The sequence below is a fragment of the Perca fluviatilis genome, chromosome 19 (genome assembly GCF_010015445.1).
Source record: "Perca fluviatilis chromosome 19, GENO_Pfluv_1.0, whole genome shotgun sequence".
In the NCBI taxonomy this organism is placed as follows: Eukaryota; Metazoa; Chordata; class Actinopteri; order Perciformes; family Percidae; genus Perca; species Perca fluviatilis.
Genome location: NC_053130.1, coordinates 24,105,964 through 24,121,207, shown reverse-complemented (window position 1 = coordinate 24,121,207; position 15,244 = coordinate 24,105,964). Strand labels below are relative to the sequence as shown.

Here is a 15,244-nt window from a genome sequence, read left to right as displayed (position 1 = left end):
GCAACGAGAAGCGGCTGTTCAGTCTAAACAACACGGCAGCTTCCACGGATGAGATGAGCGTAGCTATCGCGAAAGTTTGATCAGAATTAGAAAGTATTTCTTTATTGGAAGAAGAGCAAAAAAACGGCACTGGAGGCTTTTCTCGGAGGATAAGATGTTTTTGCTCTTCTCCCGACTGGTTTTGGCAAGAGTTTGATCCGATTGGTTGATTTGGCCCGTCTATCACCAACATAGGTGGTGACAGACAGATGGTTTATCCAATCAGCTAACCAGTATTTTCGCCCCTTCCCAAAAGTTCTCCAACGGAAAGTTCCCAGATGGATATGCCGAGCAAATGCGAAGCGATCCATCTGGCGGAGTCAGGTTAGTTAATAGTGCAGATACCTCTTTGTTTACATGACTGTTACCACTAAGCAATATTGAGGAGGGTCCTGACATCAACACCAGATGGCAGTATAGCCTTAGCTGTGGTGTGGGGTTGTGTCTGCACCTGGGCCTTACCTCTCAGCATGGTGTGCTGGTGCTTGGCGGTGCAGATCAACCTGCTGATGCCATCAATCACTTGGCTCTTAGAGTCCAGCTCTTTCTCCTTGGGCTTCTTGCTGAGAAAAATCACTGGAGAGAGAAACAGGGAGGCATTAAAAAAATAAATAATAAAAACATTTTCTACACACTTTTATTTTATTTTTTTTTTACTTAAAAGGGGAACTTTATGCATCAAAGTGTGTTTACAGGTCTTAGGGAGTACTACTGCATTATGTGAAAACAGTTGTATTAAAAGGTGCTGTAGGTAGAATCGTGAAGATCCAGGACTTTGCCAAAAAATTTGAACATCGACAACTTCTCAGTCCCTCCCCCCCCTTTATGCTAAAGCCCAAAACCTAAGCCCCTCCCCCCCACAAGGGAGAATAGGCTTGTTCGAGATGAGCCAGGTCTGCGCAAAATCGATCACCGGCGATCGCCACCCAATGCAGGCCGGTTAGATTTTTGTCCGACTAGATCCCGACTTGCTCTGACGTCATGCACACGTGGGCAACGATAAACTCACGAGATCAAGGCGGCCGCAGTTTTTAGAGCCAGGCGCCGCAGTGGCTCTCCACCGAGTGCAAGACCCAGGCGGACCCAGGGCATGCTGGGAAACACCGGCCTCTCAGCTGATCTAACAGCTGATTGGTTCAGAATCGACTCAACATGATGACGTTTTATATAAACTTTTTATTGATTTTGAATTGTAGGGATTTTAACTGTGATGTGTCTGATTTAAAAGCTTATTCTGTACAGAACACCTGGTGTGTGACTGATAGTTATGTTTAGAAGTCAGAGAGACTAAATCTGTTCAGATTACGGATCATCTACAGTGTGTTAATTAATATCAGCAACAGATTGCATGTAAATCATTTTGACAGCTACTCTGTCATAATAAAAACAAATGGAGACAGTGTACAAGCAGATTTATGGGTCTGATAACATTTTATTAAATCGGACCATAGTGTTTCTGTCACTTCCTGTTCAGCCTGAAGGCTGCTGGAAACTGGCCGACTTGACAGCGGACTTTTGTCACCGCCCCCGGCTGCTGCCGCCTGCTCTCGTCCTTGATTGGTGCATCTGAACAGGGAGTGGTGGATTTTTGCAAATCACACTACAGGCTGTAGGTGGTGCCAGAGGCACTTTTAAACCAACTCATCATGTCTAACGCATGGACAATTTGAGAACCAGAAAGTCAAAATAAAAAAATATTCATGTGGTGCTTACATATGCATATTTTTATGTTTTGTAATTATTAGGTACAATGTATTGTACTTTTCCCAAAGCAAAGCGTACCTTTCTTGTTCTTCTCCTTGGTGACCACAGTCATGGCCATGCTGGGCGGGGGGGTGAGTTCCCCTCCACAGGGCAGACGGCTGACTTGCAGTGACCGGAAGTTACTCTTCAGGGTGTTCTTCAGTCCCACGTCTCTCTTCTCCCCCTCTTTCTTCTTCTCTGGGCCTTGCCATGTCCAGTAGTCCACCTGGAGCCCCATCACTTCACTGCCCGAACATGGAGAGCTGCAAAGGAAAAAAATAAAAAAATAAAAAGGCAAAGTCAGCTTTTTGTTTTTTTTGTACATCACTTCGCTACTAAAGCACAGCTTCACAGTGAGAGAGAAAATAAGATGTAGTTTTGTTGCTATGATAATTATGTGTGTGTGTGTGTGTTGTCGTACCCAGCTCCTGACAGGGCCGTGGACACAGAGGGCGACTGTGGGGGGGTGCCCCCAATTTCCTTCCCATACGGACCGGCCGATGGGGGCGTTGGGGAGGACAGGATGCTTGTGTTGACCCCCATCGCATCATCGGAGTCCACTGCAAATTCGGGGATGGGAAATAGGCTCAAATAAAACTAAACATAGCCATAACCAAGTACATAAAGTCAGCAAATAGAATCAACCGTGTTGAACACACTACCCTGATAAAATACTACCACACCTTCAATAAAGCCCTTCCTTACCTGAAGTTGAGAGGCTTTGCTCCACGATCCCAACTTTCACAACCTGCAAGAATACCAAAAAAAAAAAAAGTTTTCACAAAATGAATCAAAGATTCCATCTGGCACCTTTGCATAGGACAAAAAATAACAATAACCTTACCCCAATAAATGGCACAAATTTTTGACAGGAGTCCTCATCAGGGCTGTAAACAGAGAGAGAGAAGAGAGAGAGAGAGTGAAGAGGCGACCAGAGGTGGAGTTTAACACTTCAACACTCCAGAGGTGCACATGAACACTCAATGGTCCTGGAGGGAAGATGGCTTTGGCATGACCTGCAGTATGTCCCATCGCAGCAGAAATGGCACATGGAATGGGGTCGTCTTGGGGGGTCATGTTACAATGAGATGAATGAAGGGAACGCTCCTTACAACCATAATAAGACAGGGTCTTTCTTATCAGCCAATACTAGGAGCTAATTTTTTTTTTTATACATGGGGTTAAAAGCGATAGTTTGGGCCCAGCCATAGTAACTGTGATGCTTCTTTCCACTACTACTCTGAAGTGTTGAGTCACCTGGTCCAACAATACAAAGATAGGAAGAAACAATGTCAATTAAAATTCAATACACACGTAATACACACAAAACGCACCCGAACGATTTCAGTGTGGAAGAGCTGAGAAAGTGTTATCTTTCTGCAGATGTCCTCTAATGTGGCAACAAATGGTGCAGCTCTTAAATATCTTTCGTGAGACTGCAAAATAGACTGCACCCACAGCAAACAGCGGAATGATGAAGAGCACTGCTGGCTTCTGTTGCAGTGCAGAACCAGGACCGCAGTCCCCAGCAATCTTACCACTTTGGGCGCCAGTGCTCTAATATATAATATTATTTCAGTGATGTTACATATTGCAAGGTAAAGACTTTTTTTAAAGCAACGTGTAGCATCACGAGCGGTTACATAACTCACAAAAAGAACAATTGGATGGGGGCAAACTATAAATGAAACCTAACTGCCAATCCTTTTGCAAATTACTTTGATTCAGGCAGAAATATACTGTATGTGTTTTAGAGTGTGTAGAATGTATGCAGTTTAGAATGAGAGGGAAATATCACATTAATATTACCTTATTGAAATATTGGATTTGCCTTGCAGCAGTCAAAGCGGTCAATAATATTGAGTGAAAGTTTGTAATTATGTAGCCTGTCCTAAGGGTAAACCAATACACGTCCTGAGATTCACTCAGCTCACTTTCAAGTCAACATAAATTCTGTAACTGACACTGATGTTGCTGGATGTTTGAGCCAGAAAACCATTCCACACTTGAATGTGAATACTGAATTGTGAATATCTGGGGTTGTTTTTTAAGGTTGATAGGCAAATAGTCACAGCAACAACACAGAGGACAGTGTAAAGAATCAAAAGTCACAGCAAACCAAAGACACAAGTCAGGACAGGAGTGCAACGTGAAGTTACGGTGAGTATCGAGTGTGAAAAGGGAAATGTTAAAAGACACGGTAAGGAGCTCAAGCCAAATGGAGGAGAGAAAAATAAGGAGGTTCAAAACAAAAACAAGAGTTGAATTAGATACCTGATGTAAAAATCAAAATACAAACTTCTTTTCCTTGAATGCAAATCAAAGGGGGGGAAAGGGGGAAGAAGGAATGCAACAGTGTTAAAACGGTGTGTTGTTTTTAGTACCTTCTGACCAATAGGAAGCCGTTCTTACAAAGAGGGGAAATGTTGGGTCAAACCTCAGAAAGAAAACCATCAAATGCACAAAGAAATGCAACAAACTGTTGAGTGTGTGGTGTTTGTGGGACGACTGGTTTGACGGTGAACTTTGTAGAAGCAGAGGCCTGCGCTGATCTATCAAATGTAATAATCAGCCATAAACCTTGACAGTGTTACTTGAAATGGACCAGAACCTGCCTCTCCTCCACTCCTTCATGTATGTCAGAATAAGTGTGGATCAATGTCATCACAGCAACCTATGTTTAATGTATGTGCCCGCTTGCATGCATTTAAACATCTTCCTCAAGCAGTTTAACTGATGATCAGTCATAGCTATATACGTTCTGGGACATTTTAGTGAGATAATAGACATACTGAGCATTAATATCAGTACTTCAGTTAGAAACCATGCTTAAAAAGAACGCACTCACACGCGCGCGCGCACACACACACACACACACACACACACACACACACACACACACACACACACACACACACACACACACACACACACACACACAGTTACTTTACCTCTTCTGTTTGTAGGTGAGCATTGCTTCTGAGATGGGGAACTGGTGGGACACGTTGGCACCGACCAGATACTGAACGACTCGTCCTGCTACGTCTATGTTGTCTGCAGGGAGACAGATTGTTAACAACACGCCTCTCCTGTTCCATGGCTGACTAACAAGCTGCAAGACAATTGATGCAAATGCTAATTTTCACATACAGCAGATCGCTAGAAGACTGCGCATTAATCAATTTCATTCGACTGAATTAAGGAGGTGGGGGATGCAGAGTGTAAAATGTCCTTAAAAACATGGGTGAAGTCAGCCATATGACACATGAGATGAATTGTGTGTCGAACTGAAGGCCTGTGGGCCACATGCAGCCTATTTTTGCCAACTTGAAATGTGGAAATGCAAGCTGATATTAATGTCAACATATTTTGACCTATTGCCTCTCTGCAGTTTCAACTAATTATCCCTGTGAAAGAAAGCACTCACAGCCATTCCTATCCAAACACTGCCTTTTGTGTTGTGATGGCAGCTAACGTCAAGAATGAAAATACGATTTTTTTTTTTCAACATGGTGTGTGGGACTGCAACTCTTGCACATATGGGGTGTAAATTAAGTGAATTAATAGGTGGGGACGGGTGAGAATTATTGGGCTTGTCTGGGCAGAACAAGTGAGAGTTGAGATGGGAATACCAGTTTAACATGGCAGCAAACAGACTTACAAACTGTAATTTTGACAACCTTTGGGGAATATATCTGAGTCAGAGTTCTGACAGCTTGGTGGTTTTCTTTAGCAGCAGCAGACCGTTTACAGGGAGAAGGAGTGCCATGATCTAGAGCCATTTGCTTCACTGCAGCAGGCTGTAGCGGTCTTTTGCAATTGGAGGAAAAACTCTTCTTCCAATCCATCAGCCCCCTGACCCATGCTCTGACCACATTTCTTTCCCTTTCAAGTTTGCTGAACATTAGACACGCAGACTTGCTTTGTAGCCAGACGCCAGAGCTAAGCATCCTACCTGAGGTGGGCCGTTCCGTCCTGCAGAACAGCTCCCTCCATGCAGTGTCCATAAAGATGCTGTTGAACCTGCTGTCAAAGGAGGCCACATACTTTGCCAGGGGATGAGAACCTGTGCAGGAGTGCAGAGAAATACTGTAAGTATAAAACAATGCTATCATAGCATGTTAGGCTGGTATTTGTACTAATCCTGGATGATTTACCTATGGGGATCACCAGGAAGCGTATGTAACTGAGCCAGTCAGGTGTCTTGTTGGCCAGCTGCTCCACGAAGAACCTCAGGATGGTGCTGAGGTAACTCTGGTCGCCTGCCACGGCCACCTTCATCGTCGGTGGTGTCTGTGCATTGCAGTTACAGCTGCAGGGGTTGAGACAAGGAGAGGAGGCGGCATGAGTAATTCATAGAGTTCCAAATGATGAAAGGTGTGTCAGAGAGGGTGTGTGAGAGAATTCATGGCTGTCTAAGGATTTGAATGTCAACAGGGTTGTTTCTGGTTTAAAACCGGTCTTACCATTTATTGAAAGCCAGATTATATCATGTTCCAATTTCTAATACCAGGTACTTGCAAAGTATCTGCAAGTTTTTCTGAAGTTAAACCAAATATTGCAACAGCTTTTAGATCCTTAGTCTTTATTTTTTTTTTAAACTGAAAGTCAAATCAACTCACTTTAGCTGGGTTGTGCAAAAAAGGCCTTAAACCCTAAAAATTATTTCAATGTTTACAAAGCTGTTTTTTCTAATAATATTCAAAATGTTATGTCTTACAAGTAATTACGTGCTGTAAGATATTTAAAGGGGTGATAGAATGCAAAACCGATTTTACCCTGTCATAGTTGAATAACGACAGTTCGGTGGGTAAATAGGACATACATAGAAGCTCAAAATCCCATTGACACCCTTTTACTATGAAAATTTCATATTTTGAAACTGCCGCTGAAAACGGGCGAATCCCAACAAAGCTGGAAGTTGACGTCAACCTCCCAAAAACCGGAACCTTTGTCAGCCCATGGGTGTATTAAGAGAACGGTCCAGCTCCAACATTTACATAGGCTACACAACTGACCTGAGATCAGTTAGTCTTCTGAATCTAGGTCGCCGCAGATCTCAGAAAATGTATACATTGTTCATATGCTATTTTACCATTAAATTCACTTCTGAGAATTTTTTATGCGGAAATCAACTACTTAGAGGTCAAATATGGGCCGTTTTGAGAAAATTGATGTCTAATTGCAAATTTTGTCCGACTGTGTCGGACTTCAGAGGCTGGTGCTGCCTGTGTTGCTGCCCTCGCCCCCGGCCTGCCTTCCTCCACAGACCCCAGTGTAACACCCGGCTTGCTGTGAGCCCGATTGAGCTCCGGCCACGTGCTGCAGCCCACAGCACCTCATACCAGCGCGAAGTCACCGTTTGGGCTGGTGGACTACTACCAAACGCCGCTGCTCTGACAGAGCTCCAGGGCCTGCAACTCCCCTCTTCCTGCTAGCTAGCTAAATGCCCGGTGTATGTGAGTGACAGCGGTCAGCGAGCTTGTTACGCCAGCATTCTCTTACCACAGATTCTAGTTAATCTTATAATGTGTGTAATTATAATGTGTTGAGTTATTTAAACAAACGATTGGGAAAATACGCGCCCGCTTGTCCATGAGTCTCACTGATAGAGCCTGCGGCTGGATGGAGCTCTATCAATGAGAGCTAGCTAGCCTCCTCTTAGAATTCCTCTGGAATTCACAAATATTCATTAACTTGAAATCGGACACCGTTGTTAGCTTTATAAAAAATATAGTTAGATGTTGTATAGGGTGGCGAAATTCAAACTGTAAATATACTCGAATTACGACCAAAAATGAAGCTAACTAGCCGCAATCTGTACACATAGGATTGAAGGGACAGTCGCAGCTAACGAAACCCTTACAGCTCATAAATATTCATTAACTTGAAATCGGACACGTTGTTAGCTTTATAAAACATATAGTTATATGTTGTATAAGTGGTGGTACGAAATTCAAACTGTAAATATACTCGATTACGACCAAAAATGAAGCTAACTAGCCGCAATCTGTACACATAGGATTGAAGGGACAGTCGCAGCTAACGAAACCCTTACAGCTCACAAATATTCATTAACTTGAAATCGGACACCGTTGTTAGCTTTATAAAACATATAGTTATATGTTGTATAGCTAAGTGGCGTGACATGTGTGTAACATTTGGTAAGAGATTGCTGGTGTAACAAGCTCGCTGACCGCGCTCTCACACATGGGCCATTTAGCTAGCAGGAAGAGAGGAGATGCAGGCCCTGGCGCTTTGTCAGGGCAGCGGCGTTTGGTAGTAGTCCACCAGCCCAAACGGTGACTTTGCGGGTATGAGGTGCTGTGGGCTGCAGCAGCCGTTCCGAGCTCAATCGAGCTCACAGCAAGCCGGGGTCTGTGGAGGAAGGCAGGCCAGGCGCGAGCCCTAACACAGGCAGCTGAACTCCGGCACACAGTTTTACCAAATTTGCAATTAGCCATCCATTTTCGTAGAAAACGGCCCATATTTGAGCTTTATATCGTTGATTTCTCGTATAAAAAAGTCTCAGAAGTGAATTTGGTAAGGAAACATTGCAGTGTCTGGAATATGAGATTCTGTCGCGTTTCTAATGTATGTGTATTGGAGATTCGCTCCAACCAATCAGCACACGACCTCTAATGCGGGTTGTATGGCAAGTCGCTCAACCAATCAGCGGGTTCTCTGTGTGTGTAATGCGGGGCTAAGGCTCAACCCGCAGCGCCGCAGCTCATCTAAATATTCATGACCATACCATATTTGGAAGAAAAGCTCTTGTTACAAATAGGGCCAAAACACAGGGATGCATAAGGGCCAATAAAATATCAACCAGGCCATTTTCAGCCCAACTAATGTTACATACCCCATTAGGAGACCATAAGGAACAGTGTGAAATACCCTATATAATCATTCTATCACCCCTTTAAGTCTTTTGTAGGTAATTTGAAAAGGTTCATTGTTCACTGTCCAACAGCAGAACAGGACCCTGATATATGTTGGGTTTAAAATGTCCATTTACTCTCAGTGACAACATTTGAGGGAAAAAACCCTGCAGCCAGCTGAAGCGACAACAGCACTGAGCGAGCATGTTGCCATCAGAGACTTGCATGGCTTCACATGACATGGCCCCCAGCTGGAGTACAGATTGACTGAGGAGCATGTGTGTAAAGAGTGGAAAAATTGCAGTTCGGTGGAAACAGGTTTAAGAAAAGCAGCATGGCAGACTGAGACAGCCTCAGTCTCCCACTGACATGACTTCCTGAGGAGACAGCAGCCAAGCACATGGATCCAAGAAAGGGAGAAGAAGGCTGAACTTCAGCTTTTCAAGAGAAAACAGGCACATTCTGATAGAAGGGGTCCACAGGCAGAGAGCACTTTAGCAGCGTGAGTGATAGCGTCCTGGAGTTCTTTGGCAGCAGGCCACCATAAGCATACATCATTTAGCAAGGACTACTACAAGATAACGGGCAGCAAGATCACATTCTCTGGTGACTCGTGTCATTTAACCAGTGCGTGCGTGTTTGTGTGTGTGTGTGTGTGTGTGTGTGTGTATGCATGTGACTCACAATCTCTGGATGCGAGTAACGATGGTGTTAAAGGCAGCTTGAACATCGGCAGCAGAGCAGGTGGACACAATGGGCTGGCCCTGTTCATGGAGCAACTCGGATACATACTGTGCAGAAACACACAAGAAGGTCCCGATGAGATAATAATAAAGGTTATACATGAGGCAGGGTTGGTCGCGTTGGAAATGCAGCAGGACAAACATGCTACTGGGGTACAACAATATTCTTTTTTATTTCTCTCTTTTTGCAGTAATGTCAGGAAAATGCTTGTAGCTAGCCTGACCCAAGTGTTTCTAAAGAGATAAAAGGTGAGCCTCTGATATAAAGTGTTCTGTAGAGAAAAGCACACACCTGTCCTTGCCACTCCATGGTGTTAATGAGGATGATGCTCTCTGGCAGGCGTTCGTCGGAGATGAGGATCTGGTTCAGCTGGTCATACACGGACTTCCTTGGAACCTTTGAGACAAATGGGAAGTCAGGAGTCTGAGCATATTTCCACTGGACTAAAAACCCATGTTTTGTCAGCTGGGAGGAGGCCTCGGGGAAGACCCAGGACTAGGTGGAGGGATTATATCTCCAACCTAGCATGGGAACGCCTCGGGATCCCCCAGTCGGAGCTGGTTAATGTGGCTCGGGAAAGGGAAGTTTGGGGTCCCCTGCTGGAGCTGCTGCCCCCGCGATAAAAACCTATGTGAAGAACACACCTGCAGCTTAATATTACATCTTGCGAGGTGTTTACCTGTGCTATGAGACGCGAGTCTGGGGAGCACTCGCTCTCCATGCTGCTGGTTCTGTCGCTCTGGGCCTTGGAGTTCTGTCGGTCTTTCATGGAGGTGCTGCGAGGACGCCTCTGCAGCCTGTTCTCCACTTTACTGAGGGAGGGAAGAAACACAAGGAGCTTAAAGTACATGACGGACAGAGCAGGGAAGCTAATCAACTGGGCTTAGAAGTTAAAACATTTTTTAAAAACATAAAAAAAAAAAAAAAAAAAATCCATAGGCTGCGTTTGGTCCACAGACTGTAAAAATATATAAATATTGTTATACAGCCTATGGTTTGGTTATATTGTCTTGCTTAGGGCCCTATCTTGCACCCGGTAGTACAAATGCGCAGTACAAAGCCCGTCTTTGCTAGTTTAAGACCGACGCAGTTGTCAATTTCCCGTCCAGTGCCCACGTCGTTTAAATAGCAAATGCACCTGCGCCCACCTGTGCGCCCATTGGCGGGCTGGTCTTACAGGGAGGTGTGTTCAAGTGAATTCTTCGCGTATTGCTATCTTGAGGCAGCGGCAAGTAATCGCACCATTGACCAACAATGACCTGGTCTAAAGTCAATAACGCAGCATTTCATTGTTATTTTAACGCCTGCTTCACCTCCTGGAGTTTTGGTGGCATAGTGCTCGTGCCATATATGATCTGCTCGCAGGCTTTCACTTCACACGTAGATCAGTTTCTCCTCCTGAAAATCTCTCCTTCCTGCTTATCAAATCCACCATCATGATGGCAATGCGCCAAGGTACAAACGTGCCTGGCTTTTAAAAGGGAATGGGAGATGACACTGATTGGTTTATTGCATGTTACGCCCAAAACACACCTATGATTAATTAAGACACTTAGTACAACCCTTTTGAACCATGCGCTTCACACCGCTAAGATCGTTAAAATATGGCCCTTAATGTCAACTTGTCATAACGCAAACATCCCAAACAATGCTAACTTAGCTTTAAAAGAATCAGAATTTACGGAATGAGCCTTAATGACAACAGTCATTAAGATTCATAAAGACTCCTTCATGTTTACGACATGTGTCATGTCATGGTTATGAGTAGTGAGTAGTGATCAGCAGTGTACCTGGGAGACATGTGGTTTTGGGACTCGGTCTTGCAGAGCTTGCCAACAGTGCTGCTCATCCGTTCGGTGTTGACATCCCAGCTGCTCACCTCCCCCGGCCCTGGCCCGCTGTCGTCAGCCTCTGGCTCCTGAACCCAAAGAGGGGGGAGCAAATAGGATAATGCTGATGTTTCTCATACAATACAGGCACTGTCATGTCCCATCTACCATCAGTGCCTCTCTCAGGTTCTAATACATTCTGTATTCTTTCTGTGTGATTTTGTGTGTGGTGCATTTTGAGAGCAAGAGTTGAAAGAGTTGAGGTGGGGAGGGAGGTAGATAGGTGCTGGCCTGGTCAATATTTTAGGTGAGCTGTTGAGGTTGAAGATAATGATGCGAGCCCACCATGACAGATGAGATACAAAAAAAAACAAAAACAAAAAAGTCGTGGTCTCTTAGCAGGCAGCTGGGGAAACAATGTTCCTGCAGTTTAGATATTCAGTTTGAAGTGGGTTAGTGCAGCGGTGCAGCGTGTCGGCAGCCCGGTGCTCAGAGGGGGAGCCAGGGTTGGCCAAACAAGGTTAGAGTGACCTGACAGCACAAAGACAACAACAGACACAAACACCACTCTTTCGATTCTCATCAGTCAGGATTTATCCAGCATGGGGCCACCTTCTCTGCTCTACTGATCCATAATGGATGACTGTGCTGTTTGGTTTACCCTCCCCTGCAAACTCCCTCCCTCTGTGCTTTTTCCTGAAAAAAACAACAACAACAACAACTACTACTACGACCCATGGGAGGATAGGGCACTGAAGTGGAGAGGGTAGAGAAAAATCTGAGAAAGAGATGCTCAAGGGAGATTTAGTTCAAAACAGAAAAAAAGTTAAACTACTGTTGTTCCAAATACATACCCCAACGGTTGTATCTGTGACGCTGTCGTCTTTATTCCGGGCCCCTTGCACTTTACATCTGTCCACAGTCAGAAATTCACCACTCTGCAGGGTAAAAGAACACACACACACACACACACACACACACACACACACACACACACACACACACACACACACACACACACACACACACACACACACACACACACACACACACACACACACACACACACACACACACACACACACACACACACACACACACACACACACACCACACTTAACCATGGAGGACACTTTTCTCTGGTGAATATAAATGGCAAAATGTCTCAGCTCCTTATGAGAGTGCTATGCTCCATCTGCTCAGGTCAAGATTGATCACTCTTAAGCTACGTTCCAATTACAAGACTTTCAAAGTCGGCAGTTTGCTGTACACATTACACAACTATCTTCTTTTGACATTACCTGACTCACCGGCACCAGGGGCTCACACACTACTTAGATCTTTCACCTGGATGAATCCCCCAGTCTAGTCTACAAACTACGTTTTTGTCACGAAAAAACACGAGTGAAGTGACACGGTGCATGACGTAATACCATATGTAGGACAGGATTTTTGGTTGTCTGCCAGAAACAAGTGCTCCAAGCTGTTGGTGGCTGATTAGCAGCGATAAAACAAAGAGGAAAAAGAAAGCTCAGACAGAGTGCTTATAGGGGGTGTTGTCGTTGGCACGGGTGTTCACACGTCTTTACTATTCAAAGCCTGTTTTCTCTACCTGCAACAGCAACGTTGGTCCGTGTTGCAAATGCAACACATACAGTAAGATATAGGCGACTCCTCCCCTGGTTTCCCCTTAGCCTGTGTCTTGCATTCTCATTGGCTGTAGCTCCCCAGCAGGGTCCCCAAAAGCTCCAGATATTTAGCCTGCTAGATATCTAAATGTGTCTGCGAGGCAGCAGTGAGCCTCTCATCTCGCGTTTCTGAAAAGTTTACACATCACACTTGAGCGTGTGCACGCGAACGCCAAGCCTATGCGATTTGCCTCCAATATGTGGGTTTTGTCAGGGAGCTCCAAAAACTGTCGGTGAGCGGAATGGAGGGCTATAGCAGTCTGAAATGCTCCAGGCTGTTTTATTAAAGGCTAAAATGGATTCCCAGATATTTATAAACAGCACTCCCTCTCTAACCATCAGACTCAAAATGTCTCTCTCTCTCTTTCTCTGTCCTTGTTGTTCCCAATGGGCCATACATCTCTGTGTTCAGGGATTGCTCCATCCAATCTTCTCTCTGAGCATATTTGTGTCTCTGTGTATGTGTGTGTTGATAGTGGTGAAGAGGTCATTCTGTGGAAGTCCCTATAAATACCAGAGGGCTGTAGGGGTGAAGAGGGTAAGGACTGCAGGCCCCCCAATATTCTGCGCTCATGCTCAGAATATCTTGCCTGTGTCATGGTCCTTGGGAATCCCTAAACCACAATAAGCATAGAGGCCTGCCAGACATTTCAACACTGCCCAGGGGAAATTCCTTTACGTAACTGTTTACTAAAAGGACATCTCCAGCAACTGAGAGGAAGACCTTTATGGATAAACAACAGTGGGGCTGAAAGGCATCTGACAGGTTTGTTAATAGAGTGCCTGGTGATCAACTTACAGGACACGACAGCTCTCTCTGCTGGCTTTTTTGGCTGTGTAGGCTTCCAATTTCTGTCTGGGAACTGGAGTGAGACATCCCTTCAAAAAACGGCCTGGAAATAGAAACAAAAGATTTGAATTAGATTCAACTTTATTGTCATTGTGCAGATTACAAGTGCAAAAGACAACGACATGCAGTTTGCGTCCAACCAGAAGTGCAAAAAGAGCAGAAAAGCGCAATGTGATATACAAGTATAGACAGGACAAGATATATAGTGCAGTGTAGACAGTAGTGTACAGTTGGTTTACAGAAGGTGGTTTAGAGTAATATAAATTAAATAGAAATGTGTGCAGTGTATTAGCAGTTACCTTATAAGAGAGGAATAAATATGGCTATGTAATATGAACAATGTATAAACAAAATGTACAGATATGTGCAATGTAGCAGCAGTAACATTATAATAGTAGTAAACAAAAATATATATAGATAAATGCAGTGTATTATTATAAGAAAAACTGAGTAAAATATGGATATTCAGTGTGAACCATATAGACAGATATGTACAGTATGTACAGCTATGTGCAGTGTGTTAACAGTACCATTGTAGTGCAGAAACGGTAACATTATGAGTAGTGAGAATAAGTGTATGTGCAGGATGAATAGTATGAAGAGCAGTAGAATATGGCTATGTATAAGTGTAGTTACAGTATGTACATTTGTAAATAAATAAATAGGACACTATGGGTGGGATGGGGGGGGGTTGGGGGCTTAGTTGGTTGTCACTCTTTATACTATATTATGCGGAGCTAGAGTTCAGTAGGGTATCTGGAGAGACACGGAGCGTCACGATGCGTTCGCTTGGCCATCTTTGAAGGGCCTGTTGCAACTTCAGATATGTTGGGAATACTTATTTTATTTTTAATTTCAGAAATCACACTAAAAGCATATACAGGCTGTGGAAAGAAATAATTCAATATCTAGAAATATTAGGCAAGTTCTGAAAAGATGGCCTTTGAGGAAACCGGGTTGAGCACAGACATACTTGAGTTTGGGCTTGGGCGTGCTCAGGACGCTCTCGTTGTCCTCCATCTCTGGCCCACTGTCGCTCTGGTTGTACACCTCCAGACTGTCGTAGAGTAAGTCCAGATCCTCCTCCACTTCCTGAGTCTGGTCGACTGGGTCGGAGTCCAGGACCTGCCGCCGCACAGGACAGACACATCATCAACACATTGGTACGCTGTAATCAGGGATTAAATAAGTGTAGGGAGTGACTGGTGCTGTGCATTAGCTAATCACTTTCACAGCTAGGCTAATGGAGCCTGACGAATGAGGGAGAACACTAAAGGCTGCAAAATGAGAAAATCTACGAAATAAATGTGTCCCTGCCTTGGTCCTAAGCAGGCCAATTAAAAGGTAAGTGAGTGCTAGAGGACAGCTAAGGTGCCGAGCCTTCATCTGCCAGCTGCACAGTGGGGATGTATATCATAGGAACTGCACACAGGCAGGCTTGTGGACTAATCAGGTGATTAATGCCACTCC

The 15,244-nt window shown here is 44.4% G+C and overlaps 1 protein-coding gene across 2 annotated transcripts in view; it reads right to left on the bottom strand.

Moving 5' to 3' along the window:
• The window catches only part of zmp:0000000755 (phosphofurin acidic cluster sorting protein 2), a 59,321-nt gene that overhangs the window by 868 nt on the left and 43,209 nt on the right, over window positions 1-15,244 (bottom strand). The window contains exons 9-24 of one of the 2 annotated variants that reach the window (XM_039784241.1): window positions 14,748-14,899; window positions 13,724-13,817; window positions 12,091-12,174; window positions 11,198-11,325; window positions 10,087-10,219; window positions 9,699-9,803; window positions 9,348-9,454; window positions 5,940-6,094; window positions 5,738-5,848; window positions 4,734-4,836; window positions 4,057-4,089; window positions 2,627-2,669; window positions 2,488-2,530; window positions 2,204-2,342; window positions 1,822-2,045; window positions 502-615 (exon numbers count right to left, since the gene is read on the bottom strand). In XM_039784241.1, the coding sequence (XP_039640175.1) occupies window positions 502-615; window positions 1,822-2,045; window positions 2,204-2,342; window positions 2,488-2,530; window positions 2,627-2,669; window positions 4,057-4,089; window positions 4,734-4,836; window positions 5,738-5,848; window positions 5,940-6,094; window positions 9,348-9,454; window positions 9,699-9,803; window positions 10,087-10,219; window positions 11,198-11,325; window positions 12,091-12,174; window positions 13,724-13,817; window positions 14,748-14,899 (1,768 nt within the window). The remainder of the gene's footprint in view (window positions 1-501; window positions 616-1,821; window positions 2,046-2,203; window positions 2,343-2,487; window positions 2,531-2,626; window positions 2,670-4,056; window positions 4,090-4,733; window positions 4,837-5,737; window positions 5,849-5,939; window positions 6,095-9,347; window positions 9,455-9,698; window positions 9,804-10,086; window positions 10,220-11,197; window positions 11,326-12,090; window positions 12,175-13,723; window positions 13,818-14,747; window positions 14,900-15,244) is intronic. The other variant, XM_039784242.1, reaches the window with a different exon arrangement.